Source organism: Anabrus simplex, chromosome 6, assembly GCF_040414725.1.
Source record: "Anabrus simplex isolate iqAnaSimp1 chromosome 6, ASM4041472v1, whole genome shotgun sequence".
NCBI classification, from domain to species: domain Eukaryota; kingdom Metazoa; phylum Arthropoda; class Insecta; order Orthoptera; family Tettigoniidae; genus Anabrus; species Anabrus simplex.
Genome location: NC_090270.1, coordinates 286,354,144 through 286,373,353, shown reverse-complemented (window position 1 = coordinate 286,373,353; position 19,210 = coordinate 286,354,144). Strand labels below are relative to the sequence as shown.

Sequence of the window (19,210 nt, the reverse complement as noted above, 5' to 3'; positions counted from 1 at the left end):
TTGGTTAATTTTGCTTTCTGTTTATTTCTTTACAAATTGCAAATTGATTTACAGTTTATTTTTTAAATCAAAGCCTGTGGCACACATGTAAATCAGGAGTGTATGATATCAACATAAACTATTTATTTCTTGACAAGTACATTAGTTTACAACTAGATAGGTGGGTCTCAGTATAGGCTCCATTCAGCTGTTCTTCCACCAATGTAAGCAACCTCTACAGATCTTCCTGGATGTTTCACAAAGAGGAAAAGCCTTCTCAGTTTTAATTACTGCATTGATGGAGTGAACATTCCTAATGGAGATCACTGTAAGTACCTAGGTGTTAACGTATGGAAAAATCTTTATTGGCGTTGTAAATAAAGGTTACATCTCTTCACATGGTTATGAGGGAATTTAGGGTTTGTTGTAAGGATGTAAAGTCACCATAAGACCTCTCTGTGTCAGTGCAACATAAAACAAATTCTAAAAAAAAAAAGGTATAGGAGAGGGCATATAAGTCTCTGGTAAGACCCTTAACTAGAGTAAGATTCCAATGTATGAAACCCTCACAAGGATTACTTGATTAGAGAACTGCAGGGGGAAGAAAAATGCTTGATTTGTTCCAGGTGATTTCAGACAAGAGAGCAGTATTACAAAATGTTACAAAATTTGGGCTGGGAAGACCTGGGGGAAAGGAAATAAGTTGTTTGACTACGTGGTATGTTATAATTGACAAATTTCATTGTAATGGTCTGTATTGCGGTAACATGATTTTGCAATACATGCAGCAGTACTGTAAAGAATAAGCTAACACTTAGCTCAGAAGGCAGTCAGCCATAGGGAGGAGTATAAATAGGACCTTGTTATTGATCAGAATTCTTTTTGAAAGCTTCCCGGCACTCAGAAAATATGACAAAACCAACAGTCAGCGAGGTCCCTTTTCTCTTCCACCTCCTGCTTTACGTCACACCCTAGGAATGGGAAGGAAGTGGCCGTGGCCTAATTAAGGTATAGCCCCAGCATTTTCCTGGTGTGAAAATGGGAAACCATGGAAAACCACCTTCAGGGCTGCTGACAGTGGGGGTTCGAACCCACTATCTCCCGGATGCGAGCTCACAGCTGCATGCTCCTTACCGCATGGCCAACTCGCCTAGTTCCAATAAGATGAAACATGTACCATATTATGCTTAGACATTAAAATTACATATATTTTAACTTATGAAGTGATATGTGTGGATTAGGCGGACTCTTTAAATTAAATAAAGTTCTTAATAAGTGGTATGTAAATGCTTACAATATAGTAACTATTTCAATCCACCTATTCAATACAAATTGGTTTTATGTTGCTAGTTCATAATATTACAACATGAATTTGCAGGGACATGTTTCGCTTTATTTACAAGCATCTTCAGCCTACACAATTGTCTCAAGGTTAAGACCTGTTGTATTTGGATTGTTTTTACAAAATATTTTGCTTGAGTATATGTCCATGTTTGGTAATAATATAGGAAATATGTACACATTAAAAGTATAACAATATGTATTACAATGTTGGATAGAAGTAACCCTTAAATTCTAAAATACATTGACGTCCAAAACATAGTAACTACAATTTAAAATTACTTTTTTGGTTGAAAATTGTTTTCACATTTACAATGTTGAATTGGAGTAACCCTTAATTTTAAAATTCATTGACGTCAAAAATATAGTAACTACAATTAAAAAATTTGGCTAAAATTGTTTGCTCAAAGCTGTGGTTGATTTAAACAACCGTAATATAGCTTTAAATTTGAGTCATGAATAAGAACTGAAAGTTAAAATATATAGGAGTCATTTTTTCTAAAACCGTTAAAATCTGGAACACAGTAACTTCCGATGTTGAGAATTTGGATAATAATTGCGATCTCCAATGTAATTATTTAAAAACAACTATGATTTGACTCCATGTGTTGGTAATATTCTAAATTTAAATCTTGGAACAGTTGGAGACTAGCTTCTAGAATTTACGAGGCTTGCTGCAGTTTGGTGTTTTGACCAGTGATGTATTGGAATAATAAGTTCTTGTTTATTGCGACATTGAATATCCGAAGGTAGCAGATTGTATTAATGTAGTTGTAGTTAAAAGGAGTGGCTTCATTCTTTCGAGGTAATAGAATGAGTGAAGCATCCCTTTGACTGCTGCTACAAAGTCTTGTGGTCTTTCTTACGTTACTTTGACTAATGTCTGTTGTGGTTCTACTCTTCGTGTTGTTCGTGTGGAGTGGCTGTTGTGAGGGGCAAGTAGGGGGTTGAGGGGGATGGATGTTAGGCGGGGCGTTTGCTATTGGCGTATCGTGTAGTGGGGAGTTCTTATCTGTTGTCAAGGTGGAGGTAGGGGACGATCCTATGGGTGGGGCGTTAAGCTTTGGCGTATTATGTAGAGGGGAATTCGTTGTTGAAATAGTTTTTGTTGTGAGTGTTTTTAGATTAAATATCCTAAAGAATTTGCTATTTTCAGATTTAAAAGTTTGTAACATTGTTGGTAACTGTTCTATTAAAGGGCTTTTTATTTCGACCGCGTCATTTAGGTTTTTATCTTTATTAAAATATTGATCCAAATAAATGTATATGTTTTCGAACTCTGTCATTAACTTCCCCTTTTCGATCCTTTTGATTATTGTAAGGTCTTTGTCTATTGAGGTATAATGATGGCTGGTTTCTTTCATATGATTACTCATTGCAGAGTATTTATTATGCTTTGTGGCGTTAAAGTGTTCCATGTACCTAGTTAGGAAACTGCGGCCAGTTTGGCCAACATATGAAGATTTACACTGTGTGCATGTTAGTCTATATATTCCGGAACTATGATATTTGTTATTGTAAGAATTTACTGTGTTATGATTAAAAAATAAGTTTTTATTAGTGTTGTGTGTTTTAAAGGCTACTTGCATATCCCGCTTTTTGAGTGGGTTTGCTATTTGGTGGATCGTTGAACTGGTGTAAGTAAAGGTTGCGTATTTAGATTTTTTGTTTTTTTTTCTGTTACAAGATTAGTGGCTAATTTGAGCTTTACTTTGTTGATGATTCGATTCACCATCTCTGCTTTATATCCGTTGATAAGTGCAAGTTCTTTTATGAAATTTATTTCTTTCGTGAAATTCGCGGGGGATAGGGTTATTTTATGAACTCTGTAGATCATGCTGAAAAAAGTTGCTTGTTTATGGGATTTAGGGTGGAGTGAATAGTTTCTTATTGTTATTGATGTGTGTGTCGGTTTTCTGTATATTTGATAATCGAATTTATGATCTAAGTGTTTTACTGTAACGTCCAGATAATTCAATGAGTTGTCATTTTCATCTTCTTTAGTAAATTTTATGTACCTATCAATGTTATTTAAAAATTCTAAGATTTTTTCACTGTTATTTTTTCGGTTGTCTGTTATTACAAATGTACCAACAACGAATCTCAGCCAAAGACAGATTCCTTCTATATTCGGTTTAATTGTTTTATGTTCTATGTTGTCCATATAAATATCTGCTAATATTCCTGTGCTGGGGTCACCCATGGCTAGACACAACTGGTGGTAAATTTTATTGTAAAAGTGAAATAGTTATTATTTAGTACGAATTTAACTAATTTAATAAATTCATCTATTTCTAGCTTACTTAAGTTACTATGTTTGGAAAGGTTTGAGTTAATAATTTCAACCGTCTCTTTAATGGGGATGTTTGAATACATATTGGTAATATCAAAAGAACTCATCCTGTGGTGGGGTTGTAAGTTGAAGTTTTTTAATCTTTCACAGAATTCATTAGAATTTTTAATTGAAGAATTACTTTGAAACTTGTAATGCTTTTTGAGGAACTGATGTATAAATTTTAATATTTTATATGTTGGGCTATTTCTGCTATTTATGATTGGTCAAATGGGTGTGTTGTTTTTGTGTACCTTAGGTAGTGCCTTTGCCTTAGCCAATGTTGGATTCATATTGACCATTTTTTGTTGCTCTTGTTCATTAAATAAACAAGTTGAATTTTTAAGGATTGTTTTTAGATTTCATTGAATTTTAGAGATCGGGTCTTTATTTACTATTGTATAAGATTCATTAGAGAAGAATTCTTCAGTTTTATTAATATAGTCACTTTTATTTATTAGGACTATTGTTTCGCCTTTATCTGCCTTAGTTACAATAACGTTGTTATCCTTTATTTTTGTTTTTAATTCTTTTATTTGGTTTAGGAGGGCTTGGTCAGGATTGGTTTTCATTTCTTTTATTAAACTTGGGAGTTTCATTTTTATTTCATATTTAATGTCATTTTGTATTTCTGCCGCCAATTTTCCTATATTTACTTCTGATTCCGCTATTGTGGTAGTTAATTCTTCCATTTTTTGCAGGTTAGGCCAATTGAATTTAGTTCCTTTATTAAGTACGTTTATTTCATTTTCAGAAAAATTGGTGTCTGATAAATTAATTGTCATGAAAGTGTTTTTTATTAAAGGGTTCGAGTTTTTTCTTTATTTACGTGTGCTGTTGACTTTTTTTGATCTTCTATTAGATGTTTTAATTTGTTTTCCAGGGTTTTTTGCTTTCTATCTAAGAAGTTGGAAAGTTTTTCAATGGTATATTGTTGAATGGAACTCCACTCTAAAGGGGATGTAAAATAGGATGTACTTAAGTACACTTTGTAAAGTTGCAAGTTTAGTAACGATTTCTTTCTATACAGTAACTTTATTTCGTTTTCTAGCCATATTTTGTTTACTCTGTTTTGGGTGTCAAGGGATTTTGAACCTGATATGTTCCTTCTTTAGGTAGATCTTAAGAATTTAGGTATTACACCACATCTTAAACATTCTTTCAAAAACCATTTGTCTTTAGCTATCTTACTGACTTTAACCTTGAGGTTAATATATCTGTTTGTCTTAGTTTTTGCCTGGTTGGCTATCACATTACACGTAACTAATCTCATGATTGGGCCTGTATTGAAATTTGCTATAAATGCTTAAAATATAGTAACTATTTCAATCCACCTATTCAATACAAATTGGTTTTATGTTGCTAGTTCATAATATTACAACATGAATTTGCAGGGACATGTTTCGCTTTTCAGCATGATCTACAGAGCTCATAAAATACCCCTATCACCCGCGAATATCACGAAAGAAAGAAATTTCATAAAAGAACTTGCACTTATCAATGGGTATAAAGCAGAGATGGTGAATCAAATCATCAACAAAGTAAAGCTAAAATTAGCCACTAATCTTGTAACAGAAAAAAAACAAAAAATCTAAATACGCAACCTTTACTTACACCAGTTCAACGATCCACCAAATAGCAAACCCACTCAAAAAGCGGGATATGCAAGTAGCCTTTAAAACACACAACACTAATAAAAACTTATTTTTTAATCATAACACAGTAAATTCTTACAATAACAAATATCATAGTTCCGGAATACATAGACTAACATGCACACAGTGTAAATCTTCATATGTTTGCCAAACTGGCCGCAGTTTCCTAACTAGGTACATGGAACACTTTAACGCCACAAAGCATAATAAATACTCTGCAATGAGTAATCATATGAAAGAAACCAGCCATCATTATACCTCAATAGACAAAGACCTTACAATAATCAAAAGGATCAAAAAGGGGAAGTTAATGACAGAGTTCGAAAACATATACATTTATTTGGATCAATATTTTAATAAAGATAAAAACCTAAACGACGCGGTCGAAATAAAAAGCCCTTTAATAGAACAGTTACCAACAATGTTACAAACTTTCAAATCTGAAAATAGCAAATTCTTTAGGATATTTAATCTAAAAACACTCACAACAAAAACTATTTTGACAACGAATTTCCCTCTACATAATACGCCAAAGCTTAACGCCCCACCCATAGGATCGTCCCCTACCTCCACCTCGACAACAGATAAGAACTCCCCACTACACGATACGCCAATAGCAAACGCCCCGCCTAACATCCATCCCCCTCAACCCCCTACTTGCCCCTCACAACAGCCACTCCACACGTACAACACGAGGAGAAGAACCACAACAGACATTAGTCACAGTAACGTAAGAAAGACCACAAGACTTTGTAGCAGCAGTCAAAGGGATGCTTCACTCATTCTATTACCTCGAAAGAATGAAGCCACTCCTTTTAACTACAACTACATTAATACAATCTGCTACCTTCGGATATTCAATGTCGCAATAAACAAGAACTTATTATTCCAATACATCACTGGTCAAAACACCAAACTGCAGCAAGCCTCGTAAATTCTAGAAGCTAGTCTCCAACTGTTCCAAGATTTAAATTTAGAATATTACCAACACATGGAGTCAAATCATAGTTGTTTTTAAATAATTACATTGGAGATCGCAATTATTATCCAAATTCTCAACATCGGAAGTTACTGTGTTCCAGATTTTAACGGTTTTAGAAAAAATGACTCCTATATATTTTAACTTTCAGTTCTTATTCATGACTCAAATTTAAAGCTATATTACGGTTGTTTAAATCAACCACAGCTTTGAGCAAACAATTTTAGCCAAATTTTTTAATTGTAGTTACTATATTTTTGACGTCAATGAATTTTAAAATTAAGGGTTACTCCAATTCAACATTGTAAATGTGAAAACAATTTTCAACCAAAAAAGAAATTTTAAATTGTAGTTACTATATTTTGGAGGTCAAAGTATTTTAGAATTTAAGGGTTACTTCTATCCAACATTGTAATACATATTGTTATACTTTTTTTTTTTTTTTTTTTTTGCTAGGGGCTTTACGTCGCACCGACACAGATAGGTCTTATGGCGACGATGGGATAGGATAGGCCTAGGAGTTGGAAGGAAGCGGCCGTGGCCTTAATTAAGGTACAGCCCCAGCATTTGCCTGGTGTGAAAATGGGAAACCACGGAAAACCATCTTCAAGGCTGCCAATAGTAGGATTCGAACCTACTATCTCCCGGATGCAAGCTCGCAGCCGCGCGCCTCTACGCGCACGGCCAACTCGCCCGGTGTTATACTTTTAATGTGTACATATTTCCTATATTATTACCAAACATGGACATATACTCAAGCAAAATATTTTGTAAAAACAATCCAAAATCAACAGGTCTTAACCTTGAGACAATTGTGTAGGCTGAAGATGCTTGTAAATAAAGCGAAACATGGCCCTGCAAATTCATGTTGTAATATTATGAACTAGCAACATAAAACCAATTTGTATTGAATAGGTGGATTGAAATAGTTACTATATTGTAAGCATTTATAGGAAATTTCAATACGGGCCCAATCATGAGATCAGTTACGTGTAATAAGTGGTATGTTCCGAGCTCACTGGCGAGATGCTGTGGAATGACATCATTAGACTGAAAAGTCTGAGCAGGATTTTTAAAGGTAGGAAAGACCTCAATATGGAGATAAAGTTGGAATTCAAGAAGATAAATTGGGGCAAATATTTGTTTATAAGAAGAGGAGTTGGGGATTGGAATAATTTACCAAAGGAGATGTGAACTAATGTCAAATGCTAGACTGGATATGGAAATCAGCAAGAGAATGGGAAGTAATCTACTGAGAAATAAAGATATACTAAAGTACACGGTATACTTCATCCCCAAAAGATTGTATGTGGCAGAGACTTGACCTGTAACAAAAAGAGGTGAAAACTGTTTTCAGGCAGTTGAGGAGCATGTTTCAGAAGACTAGAAGGGACAGGGTTAAAAATGAGGACATAAGGAAAGCAATTGAAGTAGAGATGTTGAACGATGATAGAGAGAGGAATAGGTTGAAATGGTTTGGATACACCAAATAGATGAGCAATGAAAGGAAGACAAAGCAGAGCATGGAACTGGAGCTGGAGGGGAAGAAGGGTTGAGGCAGACCAAAACCAAGATAGATGGATTTATTGAAGAACAGCACTAGAAAACTCAACATGAACTAAACCTGCGGTCATTGAATTAGGCAGGTGAGGAAAACTGCAACTGTTGTCATATGTGGGAATGGCAAAATGACAAATGGTCGAGAGTCGCTTAACTCTGATCATGAATTGGCAACACTGACCGTGCAGTGCTGTCTACTCGAGAGTGGTCCACGCACTCTTTAAAGTAGTTCTTTTTTCTATATTATGCATCCAGTGTATAGTATTTAACCCTTTGGCACTCAGCCGATATGCAGGGGTTTGCTCGAAGACATTCAGACTAATTTTTGTGATTTTCCAAAGCGAATTACAAAAAATTCAGCACGTAAACAGTTTAACACACATTAAAATAAAATAAATCACACTAATACAGGAAACTATGAGCATTTCAGAAATGAATATACCTAGGACGTATTGTTATTGGTTAAGCCCAAAAAATTATTAAATTTCAAAAATAAATTTTTCAAAATAAATTATGGTTTTCAATGACAGAAAAATCAGACATTATTGCGTCTTCCTTCTTTTGTCTTAGACATGAAAGAAAGAACATTTAATTCTGAATAATTTGATATCAATATGATATGTGTGCTGCAATTCACTCATAAAGCATGGCACACAGTTTTTCAGTGTACATGTAATGGTCATCGATGTCAGATCCTCGCGGTCCGATGCACGGTGAGCAGTTACAACCGTGTCACTTCCCACATAACGGGAATCACTTTTGGCCAAAGAAAGTCATTATTACTGTCTAAATCATCTGAAAATTCAAGGATATCGGCCTCATTCGGCCTTGAATATGGCCTAACCATTACGACAAAAAGATGACGCAAGCACGTCAACAACGGAGTTTCGAACAGGAGTAAAATTGTAGTTTACGAAGTACATTGAACACACAATATACCAAAGAAATGAAATAAACTATAAACAAAACTCATAGCAAGATCAACTTTTTGTATTCATAAGCCAATCAAAACAGATCCACGCAATAACAACTTCAAATAACCACAACATAAACATTCACGGTAAACAGATTTCATTTGTCGAAAATAAAAATATTTTGTAGGGCTGGTGGATATATTTGTTGAGTTAAACGCAAATTCAAGGCTTTAAGGTACCGTCACGATCAACTGTTATGATTTAACAGCTACGCAAATGACCAAAATCTGTAAATAAGACAGAGCCGATGTATCGGCGCCATAAAATATACAAATATTTCAGATAATAAAATTAAGTTAAACGATTTTCTACATTTTTCCTGTAGGCGTTTTATTAACTGAAGAAACAAAAATGTGGCCACTTACTGAAAATTTCAATACATGATTTTGCAGATTTAAATTTACTTCTACAGGTTTTTATTGTTAATAATTATTTAAATTGGTCTATGTGGAAAATACGTATACTGCTGAAATCAGCAGTCTTTCCTGAAGCTTGTAGTGCAGTTTGTTTTGCAACATTGTAACATCAGGAACTTGGGAGAGAACAATCTGCATTTTGCTCCAAAATGATGTTTTCAATTAGACATTTCTTTTTGTAGCGGGGCTTGGTTGTTTATATGTATTATTACTAGTTATTCCTGTACAAAAGATAAAAAGGGATCGTGGAAGCTATTCAAGTGCTGGACAACAAGAGGTAAACCGTGGATGGTACAAAGGGTGGGGATGGGGGGGGGGGAGATTTAAATAACAATAAGTACGAGTAATTAGGAAATTACAAGGGCACTAGGGGATGAAGAAGAATTGCTAACTTCGGATGAACAATACAGATGTATTCAAACACGAAGCCACAAGTTAAAAATAGCACAGGAAGAAAATGTTCGAAGATCAGAACACAATACACAATAGATTTTAAAGATATCAGTTACATAAATATGACTTGTATTTCATCCAAATAGAATAAACAAACACATACATGAAGCAACACAGATGTTTCCCAACCAACTGTACAATGAGTAAAGAAAGATTAGGGAAATAGGAAAACAATTGAATAGGATAGTGAACCAAAGTACAACAGTTTAAATTACCAAGTTCAGGGATACCATAAGACTTCACCTGAATAGAAAATAGTGCGTTATGGCAAATGACAAGTTCTAGAAAACACTTGATACAGCAAAGATGCATTTAGGCCTAATAGAATGAAGTTACCAGTCCAGAAGTTGAGTATAAGAGATCTTCAAAGTAGAAAATTATTTAAAGCACAGAAGTACAAAAGGTTTTTTAGTGTATTGACAAAATAATGCTCATCTTCTCATAAATTCCAACATTGTATAAGTTAACGGAATTAGAGATCCACTTCTCTCCTATCGATAATGATTGAGTGCAACTACTCGAAAACACAGTCATGCGAAGTTTACAATACCTCATGGTCGAATACTGAAGTCCCATAGTGAGGTGAAAATTTACAGCAGCATAGCACAAAGATGTTCCCCTCTCTCCAACAGCCGAAGAACACCTCGAAGTAGTAAGCAAAGAGTGCTGCTTATATAGGCCAGTTGGAGAGGGAAGGTACAGAGGAAATCATGACACATGGCCCTAGAAATGCTGAGCACGTCCATGAAGAGTGTTGAGTCAGTGACATCATCCAGGTTTAATGCAGGTAAATGGCTGTCAGTAGTTTCATAGCTGTGGCAGTGTGTGGATGTCAACATCAGGAAGAAAGCAGCGGAAAATGACAAATGCGGCGGATGTGAGTTGGCAATGTTACATTTGTCAGTTGCTATATAACTTTGGCAACAGCGTAATTTCTCTGATCCCTCTAATTTGATGGCCATGACTATAGGCCACAGTTGCGAACGAGGAGTAGTGGAACAATACAGAAAAGTGGAGAGGGACCATCTTAGCCCTTGGAATGAACTGGACAAGGGAAAATTGTTATTAATGTTGAATTAGGACAGAATCTGTGGTCATTCTAATGTTAACAGCTTAATAATGCATTTTATGACAGGATATGAATTGGTACAAAGCAACAGTAATTCTTCAAATCCAGCTACTTCAACAATGGAAACACATAATGTTAAAATCTGTCCCCTCCCACATTTTTATGTATGATCACACAGCTTGCAGAAGATTTCATAATCATTTTTCCTTTAGTTTTATTTGATATGATGCATTGTTTGAACCAGAATGAAATGTATTAAAGTTATCTCATTATTCAAAATTTGTCCCATTATACGGTTACTGTCTTCAGTTCATTTCAGTTATTCATAGGGTCATTTTGAGGTTTAGCAATGAGTTTAGACCATAAGTCCTTCTTAAAACCAAGTGACAGAGTGGGACAGAGCAAGTGACATACATGGACACCAACAAACACCTTTTGAAGTGGAGATTTTTTTATTTTTGACATAAAATACATCTTAGTTTCATTTCTTGTATTCTGCTATGCATAGAATTTCAAGCATCACAAAGGAATATCTGGTAAGTTTAGCTGAATAACTTTGCTACTATAAATGGTCAATATAATGTTATAAAGCCAACGGCCGTAGCCGTGTTGAAACACCGGATCCCGTGAGATCTCCGAAGTTAAGCAACATTGGGTGTGGTCAGGAGTTGGATGGGTTGCCACGCGCTGTTGGTGGAGGGTAAGGGAATGGAGGAGCGGAAAGGAACTGGCCACCCTACCGCACGTAAACTCCGGCTCAGGAACACCTCTGCAGAGGTTCGGACCTGCCTTCGGGCAGAATAACCCTTAATGTTAAAAAGGTGAAGGATGAAAATATTCTTTGAACTTAGATTCAATAATTAGTGAAATCATGATGAATAGTGGTGGGGGTGTACTTCCTCTGGTCTTGAAATCAAGACTGTCATGATGCAGTAAAACTAGTATAGCTTGCAACTTGCAACTAGCTGTCGCTGGTCACTATAACTTCCACAACTTCATGACCAGGTCAGTTGAAAAGTTGAAAATTATGTTAAATTTGCAGAACATCCAAATACCTTTCATCTAAATGGATCAGAAACTACTGTAAACACATTCAGAGTGATCTAGAGAAATCTGAGGAATTTAATAAGCCCAGGAAGTCATCATCATCATCCTCACTTCCTGCTTCCAGCTTTCCAGGTTGGGTTGTGAATCAAGGACCTCCATCGCTGCCTGTCTCTCCACCACTCTTTTTTTTTTTAAAAGTACATCTTCTGGTTTTCCTCCCCTCTTCTCTATGCAATCCCACATTGAATCTGTCCACCTCTTTTGGGGTCTTCCTCATGGTCTCTTTCCTGTTAACTTCTCTGAAAAAGCTTTTTTTTGGCACTCTCTCCCATTCTCATCATATGCCCATACCACTTTAGCTTTTTTATTTCTACCCTGTCTTGAAGTTTCAAGATTCATGTCCTTTTCCTTATCTCATCATTTCTAGTTCTATCCTTTCTGGTCTTGCCCTCGATACCTCTTTGGAATTTCATCTCCTGTACCTGTATTCTACTCTCCTCTCGTTTTGTTGTAGTCCACGATCCAGCGGCATAGGTTAGTATGGGTTCATAATAGGTTGAATATAACACTTTCTTACATTTCTTTGGGACATCTTGGTTCCACAAAATACTCCTTACACTCTGGTAAAAGCTGTTTGCTAGTTGTATTCTTTTTCCAATTTTCTCTGCAATCTTTCCATCTGCAGTAATCACACTTCCCAAGTACTTGAAACTTTTAACCACTTCCAGATTTTTACCATTCAGTTTTACCTTTCCTCTTCCTTCCTTCCTTCCTTCCTTCCTTCCTTCCTTCCCCTTGTCATCACTATTGTTTTACCTTTCTCTGTGCTTACTTTCATCCCAAATTTTTCTATCTCTTGATTCCATACAAATGACTTTTGTTGCCTGTCTTCCCAATCTCTGTTTAATGTTCTTATGAATTTCATCCATGACTATGATGAATAGTATGGGTGATAGTACACTTCCCTATCAGAGACCAGTTTCAACTTTAAACCATTTTTTTATTCCTATACTAGTCTTCACACTACTAACACAATGTTTGTACATAGCTTTTATCATTTGCTCATCCACTCTGTTGACTTGGTTTTTCCTTAATGTGTCCCATACTAGTCTGGGCACACTGTCATAAGCCTTCTGAATGTCAATAAATGTCATAACGGGAGAGTTGGCCATGCGGTCAGGGGGGCGCAGTTGTGAGCTTGCATCCGGGAGATAGTGGGTTAGAACCCCACTGTCGGCAGCCCTGAGGATGGTTTTCCGTGGTTTCCCATTTTCACACCAGGCAAATGCTGGGGCTGTACCTTAAAATAGGCCACGGCCGCTTCCCTCCCAATCTTAGGCCTTTCCTATCCCATCATCACCCCAAAACCTATCTGTGCCGGTGTGATGTAAAGCCAGTTGCAAAAAAATTTTTTTTAAATAAATGTCATCACTATGTCTTTTCCAAACTCCCATCTTTTCTCCATCATATGTCTTAATGTAAAGATCAGGTCAAACGTTGACTTGTCTTTCTTAAAACCATACTCTTCTTCTTTCATTTCTCCTTCTAGCTTCCTCCTCAGTCTTCCTTTCAATACTCTCTCAAATATCTTAGCTACATGAGCAATAAGGGTGATCCCTTATTCCTTTTTTCAATATCGGGATAATTAAACCCTTTCCCCCCTCTTCTGGGATCTCTTTCTTCCTCCAGATTATTCTAAATAATCTATACAGCCACTGTAACCCTATTGGTCCTGCTGCTTTTATCATTTCCATAGTTACCTCATCCACTCCTGCAGCTTTACCGCTCTTCATCTTTTGTATGGCTTCCTCTATTTCTAACATCGATATCTCCTTTTCTTGTTCTTCTTCCTTTCCCATTGTTTCTTCTTGCTCCTTCTCATCTACCAGTTCACTGTATTTAATATTTAGCAATTCTGAGAAGTGTTCTTCCCATCTCTTTAGTATGTCATCTCTTTGCATCAATATCTGCCCTGTTTCAGTTTTTACAAGTTTTGGATCTTCCCTATTTCATAAACTATTCTTCACCAAACCATACAAAACCTTTTTACTTCCCTTTATATCCTCCTGTAAATTTTCTGTAAAACTTTCCCTGCTCTTCCGTTTCTCTTCTTGTACTATTTTCTTGCATACCTTTTTGACCAAGAAGTATGTAGTAGAAAATGGCAGAGAGTACCAAGAATGCAAGAATGTGGAGGTGTCCGTGCAGCAGGATATAACTATCCAGAACTTTCATCATGCCTGTGGAGCCTATAACACATCTACTTAATTTCTGTAAGAAAGACATATTCTCTGCCATTAACCTTGCAGTCATACCTCTGACACAGCGTGTCAGTGTTTTCCACTAAATTAAACAGGAAATTATCTCCTAAAATAAGTTGAAAAATGTACATTTTGACCCATAAATATGTACTTCTGCTCTTAAAGCAATGACTAAAGGATTTATAACATGTAAATACTTTTCATACTGAAAATTGAATGCATTTTCTTTTTCCATTTGTATTTCAGTATGATGAACTGAATTCAACATCATGTCCTCTGACTGGTTTTGAAATCCTGTTCCGAGATCAGTGGGAAGAGTTCACACAGAATAAGGCAGTGGGAGAAAATGCTGTTGAATTTAGTCATCTAATTCCACGAAGAACATATCTCGTTGCAGTGAAGGCGCTGACGGACTTTGGACCTGCTCCCTTATCTTCAGCCTTGATTGTTACCACAGCAGATGATGGTAATTATGTTGTTTGGGTTTAAATGACAATAACTGTCAAAACTATGGCAAGAAATTTAAAATGTTTAGTGCTCTAGTGCTTTAATATGTTATATTGAGGGATAGGAGTGCTTTACTAAAGAATTGGGAAAGTTTCTTAGTGGCAAGGTCTGCTTCATTCTCATGGTGATTTTTAAGTAACTTTACAAACTTTGTGGGTGTAACATAAAAGTGAAAAGAAGACTAAAATGTTATATACAAGTGTTTCATTTCACAGTTATGGTGCATAATATCCTAGCTTAGCCTTTGGACATGTCATGTTTGTCTATATAGTGATTCAAAATTGCCAGAATTAAGAGAAAACTCAATCTCCATGTGGCTTGTGGAAGAGAATTTTGAATGGCCAGAATACATGTGACATAAATTAAAATCTTTTAAATTTCCTTGTTGAGTTTTACTTCTTCATTATGTTTAATTCTTAATAATTTGTTCTGTTCACTAATGACTGCAGTACAGTAGATGTTTGTTATTAGTCAGTACACTGCACTACACACAGTTCATTCCAATACAAAAGGGCTTTGTTTATTCACATATGGGTTAAATACAGGGTCTGCGACATGCTAAGGGCAATACGACAATGAACATATCTCAGCACTTTCATGGCCATCACTTTGAACATGCTTTGGAGGGAACTCAGTGGACTGTATTGTACAAAATTTGTGTTGAATTTGTGATACCTTTGTTTAGTTGGACTTCGGGGAGGAATTTATTTTAGTTTGTTTGCGAGGAGAAAATATTCAAAAAAACCAATAAAATGTTATGAATTGAACAGGGTTACTTATGAGACTGCTTGTGCTCCATATCTAGCTACAGATGCTTGAAGCAATTAGCAGATGAAGAGAAAGATGAGTATTCTGTTGCTGCTGAAGTGCTAACATAAGATTTCTATGAAGTCAATTTGTATTCAGGAAGTGATAACTTGGAGACAGCTCTCTGAGAGTTAATTATATTTATTGAAATTAAACACAATGTGTACATATGTGTTAAAGGTTACAATTTGTCATTATTTTCTTTTGGTACATCACTTCGTTGTTGTTGTTGTTTTTTTTTTTTTTTTTTTTTTTGCCAGTCCTTGGCAAGTGTGCCGATGCGTTGTGTTTGTTCAGTACAGTTCATCAGGTGGTACCTAGGACACGTCATTCCACAGAGACAGCAGATACATTCTTCGTTTGGGTCGTGAAATCTGTTGGTTAGGCATATTTTCCCGTGGAATCCGTGGACACCGAAGCGTGTGTATATATGACGTAGTTTGTAGTTTGGGCCCTTCCATTCACTGTTCTTCATTACTTCCGTTTCGTAGAAACCTTCAGGTGTCTGCTGGGCTTTCTGTCTCCTTTCTTCAAGGACGGCAGTCGATGAGGCAGTGTCTGGTAGCCCGAATGTTTGTTTGATGTCTTCCAGAAAGAATGTTTCGTCTGCCATTATGTATGCCATTCGATTCTCTGTAAATTTTGAGATCTGTAGGATCCGTTTCAAGTACCTGGCCTTTATATTCTCAATTCTTTTCATGTTTGAAACAGTTAATTTGTGCCATATCAATTGTATCCCATACGTAACTACCGGGGCCACTGTAAGCTTGAATAGTGCCATTGCAGCGTTCACTGAGAAGTTCTGCAGCTTGGGGATCTCGTACATTGCTTTGGTTGCTGCCACTGCTTTTTCCTTTACATGCAGTGTGAAGGTTGAGCCTGTGGTCTGCAGTGTGATACCCAGGTATTTAAATGATGACACGATCTCGAGTTGTTCATTTCCATTACGGAAAACGTCATATGTTGCCGGTTTTCCTCCCCTTCTAAATTTCATAACTTTTGTCTTAGCACTGTTGATGGTTAGCAAGTTCTTATCCGTCCATGCTCTGAGGTTATTGAATGCAGTCTGTATATACGTGGGATCCCTGGATATCAGCGTCATGTCGTCTGCGTACATAATTAGTTTGACCCTTTCGGTCCCCAGTACGTTAATGATGTCGGATGTCATCAGGTTGAACAGCATAGGGCTCATTGGGTCTCCTTGCAGGACTCCTCTCATCTGCGTTAGGGCGGGCGCGGTGGAGATTCCATCGTAGATTTCTACCTGGTTTGCGTTAAGTATGGCCTTTATTATCTCCCGTTCTGAGAGTTAATATAATTGTTAAAGTGGGTAGATTTACAGCAAGAAAATAGTGCTTGAACCATTCAGCACTATTGGACTCTTTGCCATGAGAATTGGAAGTTTCTAGTCCAGTGGGAAGACAATTCAAGTGTAAAAATGCTGGGTTTAATGTGGTCACTTATAACAAACTACTAATATTGTCAAAAAGATAGCCTTGGCAGAGTGTATAACCAAATTTAAAGCAGCTTCAGTTATTGCATCAATTTATGACCCTCTGGGCCTGATCACTACAATTGTCATTTCATTCGAAGATGTTTCTACAGCAGATGTGGATCAGTAAACTACAGTGGAATGACATCTTGCCACCACCACTGCTTCAAAAATGGTAAAAAATTATTCAACAGTTTCTTGCTATCAAGCTAATTCAGGTGGACACACTAGTTCTAAGTAAGGATGCCACAGAAAGTACAATTCAAGGATTTTGTGACACATCTCAAAGAACATATCCCTTTCAGACCTGAAAGAAAACTGGAGGTGTGAATTTTTGTTTGTACGTCAAGAACTGACTAAAATGCTCCTCAATACACATATTAATAGTTTATTTTACAAAATAAAAACTAACATCCGAAAAACAGGACCCACACAATTGTGCGTATCAAAATTCAAAACCTCGTTGTATCACGTACGATGGTGTAGCTTCAAAATTTACGTTCACTAACGAATGTACACACTTCATTGAATATATTCCGGTATTCAGTAAAGCTTCTAGATTAATATAAACGCAGTAAATAAATACTTACTTTCGGCACTACTGCTTCCTGCCATCTCGCCGATCAACTGTGCTTTTTAAACTCTTCTTCCTTCGCCCTGGCGGTCAAGCGCATACTAAAATCAATTGAAATGCACGCCACGTGTCCTGCACAATCACTGCAGTCCGGTGTAGCGCCGAAAAAACATCAAATACGGTCAGGGATAACTAAAATACGAACCCGCACAATTGTGCGTACTCGGTCTGAAAGGGATATGGCACCTGTTTGTACTTGCGATTGGTGGATGCATCATATTTAATTTCAGTTAAATTGCTTTGTGTCATGTCAAGAGCAGCACCTGTGAGGATATTAAGTCTACCAAGACTTGAAGTGTGAGGAGCTTTGTTATTATCTAAACTACTTCTCAAAACATGCCTGATTTAGGTTTAAACATTAGTCAGATACATGTTTGGAGTGATTCAACAATCATACTAGCAAAAAGAAAATCTTTGTTGCTAATAGAGTAGCTCAAATACAAGATGTAACCTACAAGAATCATTCGAAATATGTAGTTTCTGGGGACAACCTAGCAGACCTTATATTTTAACTCATTGGGCCCGAGCCACGGAACCGTTCCGTGCTTCGTCTCGGTGGACCAAACGCTGGACCACGGAACTGTTCCGTTGTCTCATTTTACTACGTAATTCTACTGTTCCTCAAGAGATGGCAGAGTGAGTTGCATTTGTGATTTGTGTAGGGACTCTTTCTTTGCAATGTTATATGATCTTTGGTAATATATATCGATAGTGTGCTTGGTAATATTAGTTTGAAGTGGGCTATCTCTACCTTTGAGATTCGCTTGTAAACAAGATGGCTGCCAGTATAGAACTGATATTTACAGATATATAACCCCTTTTAGGAAGTAATGATGATTAGGAATGTAATTTTTTCAGTGAAATTAGTAGTAATATTAGTACTAGTGTGAGCAATGCTCCTGAATAACAAATATATGTGGAAATCGAAGAGAAAGTGCAAAGAGAAAACTGGGTTACAGCTCAGCAGGCGGACTGAGTAGGCCTACGGTCCCATGATGCTAATAAAATAAAGTGTTGTACTGTATTCCTTATTCCGCAGTTTGTGGTATGGAAGCCTTTTGTGTTCATGTATATTTAAATCTTTAATGGTCTTGTAACTAAGAAATTTCTCATGATATGAAGCGACACTATATTTCCTCCAAAATAATCCCAGCGCCAATGCAGTTTCAATCCAACAAATGTGCAGGGCTCAATGGGTTAAGGAGGAACTGATCCAGAGAGTCTTGCACATGAGTGCATATAGTGACAGGGACCTTTTCTTTCAGAAACTTCATGGCCAAGTGTGGTGGAGGGGGAAACAATTTAAGAAATGCCAGAAGCAAGAACTATTAACACAACTTTCATTGCAGTGACACTCTGAAGAAGCTGTTGAATGTTCTTCAAGCCTAATGAGACTAATAAGAGTAATAATTAGAAGATTCACGAGATATTGTCATCATGCCGAGAAAAGGAACACAGGAGTGCTAACGGCATTGGATATGCATCAATCATTTATAACTTGTTTTAGACTTGTGCAACAAGTTGCATACAGCCAGGAGATTAACAACATTCAAAACAAGAAGTTCCATAACAAGAAAAGTCATATACTTGATCTTAATCCATTCCTTGATGAGCATCATATTTTACAAGTTGGCAGAAGATTAGAACTTGCTACAATTAGTATACCACAAAACATCAAATAATCTTACCACCATATCATCATTT

The 19,210-nt window shown here is 36.5% G+C and overlaps 1 protein-coding gene and 1 long non-coding RNA gene across 2 annotated transcripts in view; one reads left to right on the top strand and one right to left on the bottom strand.

Annotated features, from left to right (window-relative positions):
* Nucleotides 1-19,210, top strand: part of LOC136876467 (uncharacterized) — a 484,774-nt gene that overhangs the window by 368,584 nt on the left and 96,980 nt on the right. The window contains exon 17 of the mRNA XM_068228446.1: nucleotides 14,313-14,532. Coding sequence (XP_068084547.1) covers nucleotides 14,313-14,532 — 220 coding nt within the window. The remainder of the gene's footprint in view (nucleotides 1-14,312; nucleotides 14,533-19,210) is intronic.
* The window catches only part of LOC136876469 (uncharacterized), a 46,075-nt gene that overhangs the window by 19,475 nt on the left and 7,390 nt on the right, over nucleotides 1-19,210 (bottom strand). The window lies entirely within an intron of this gene.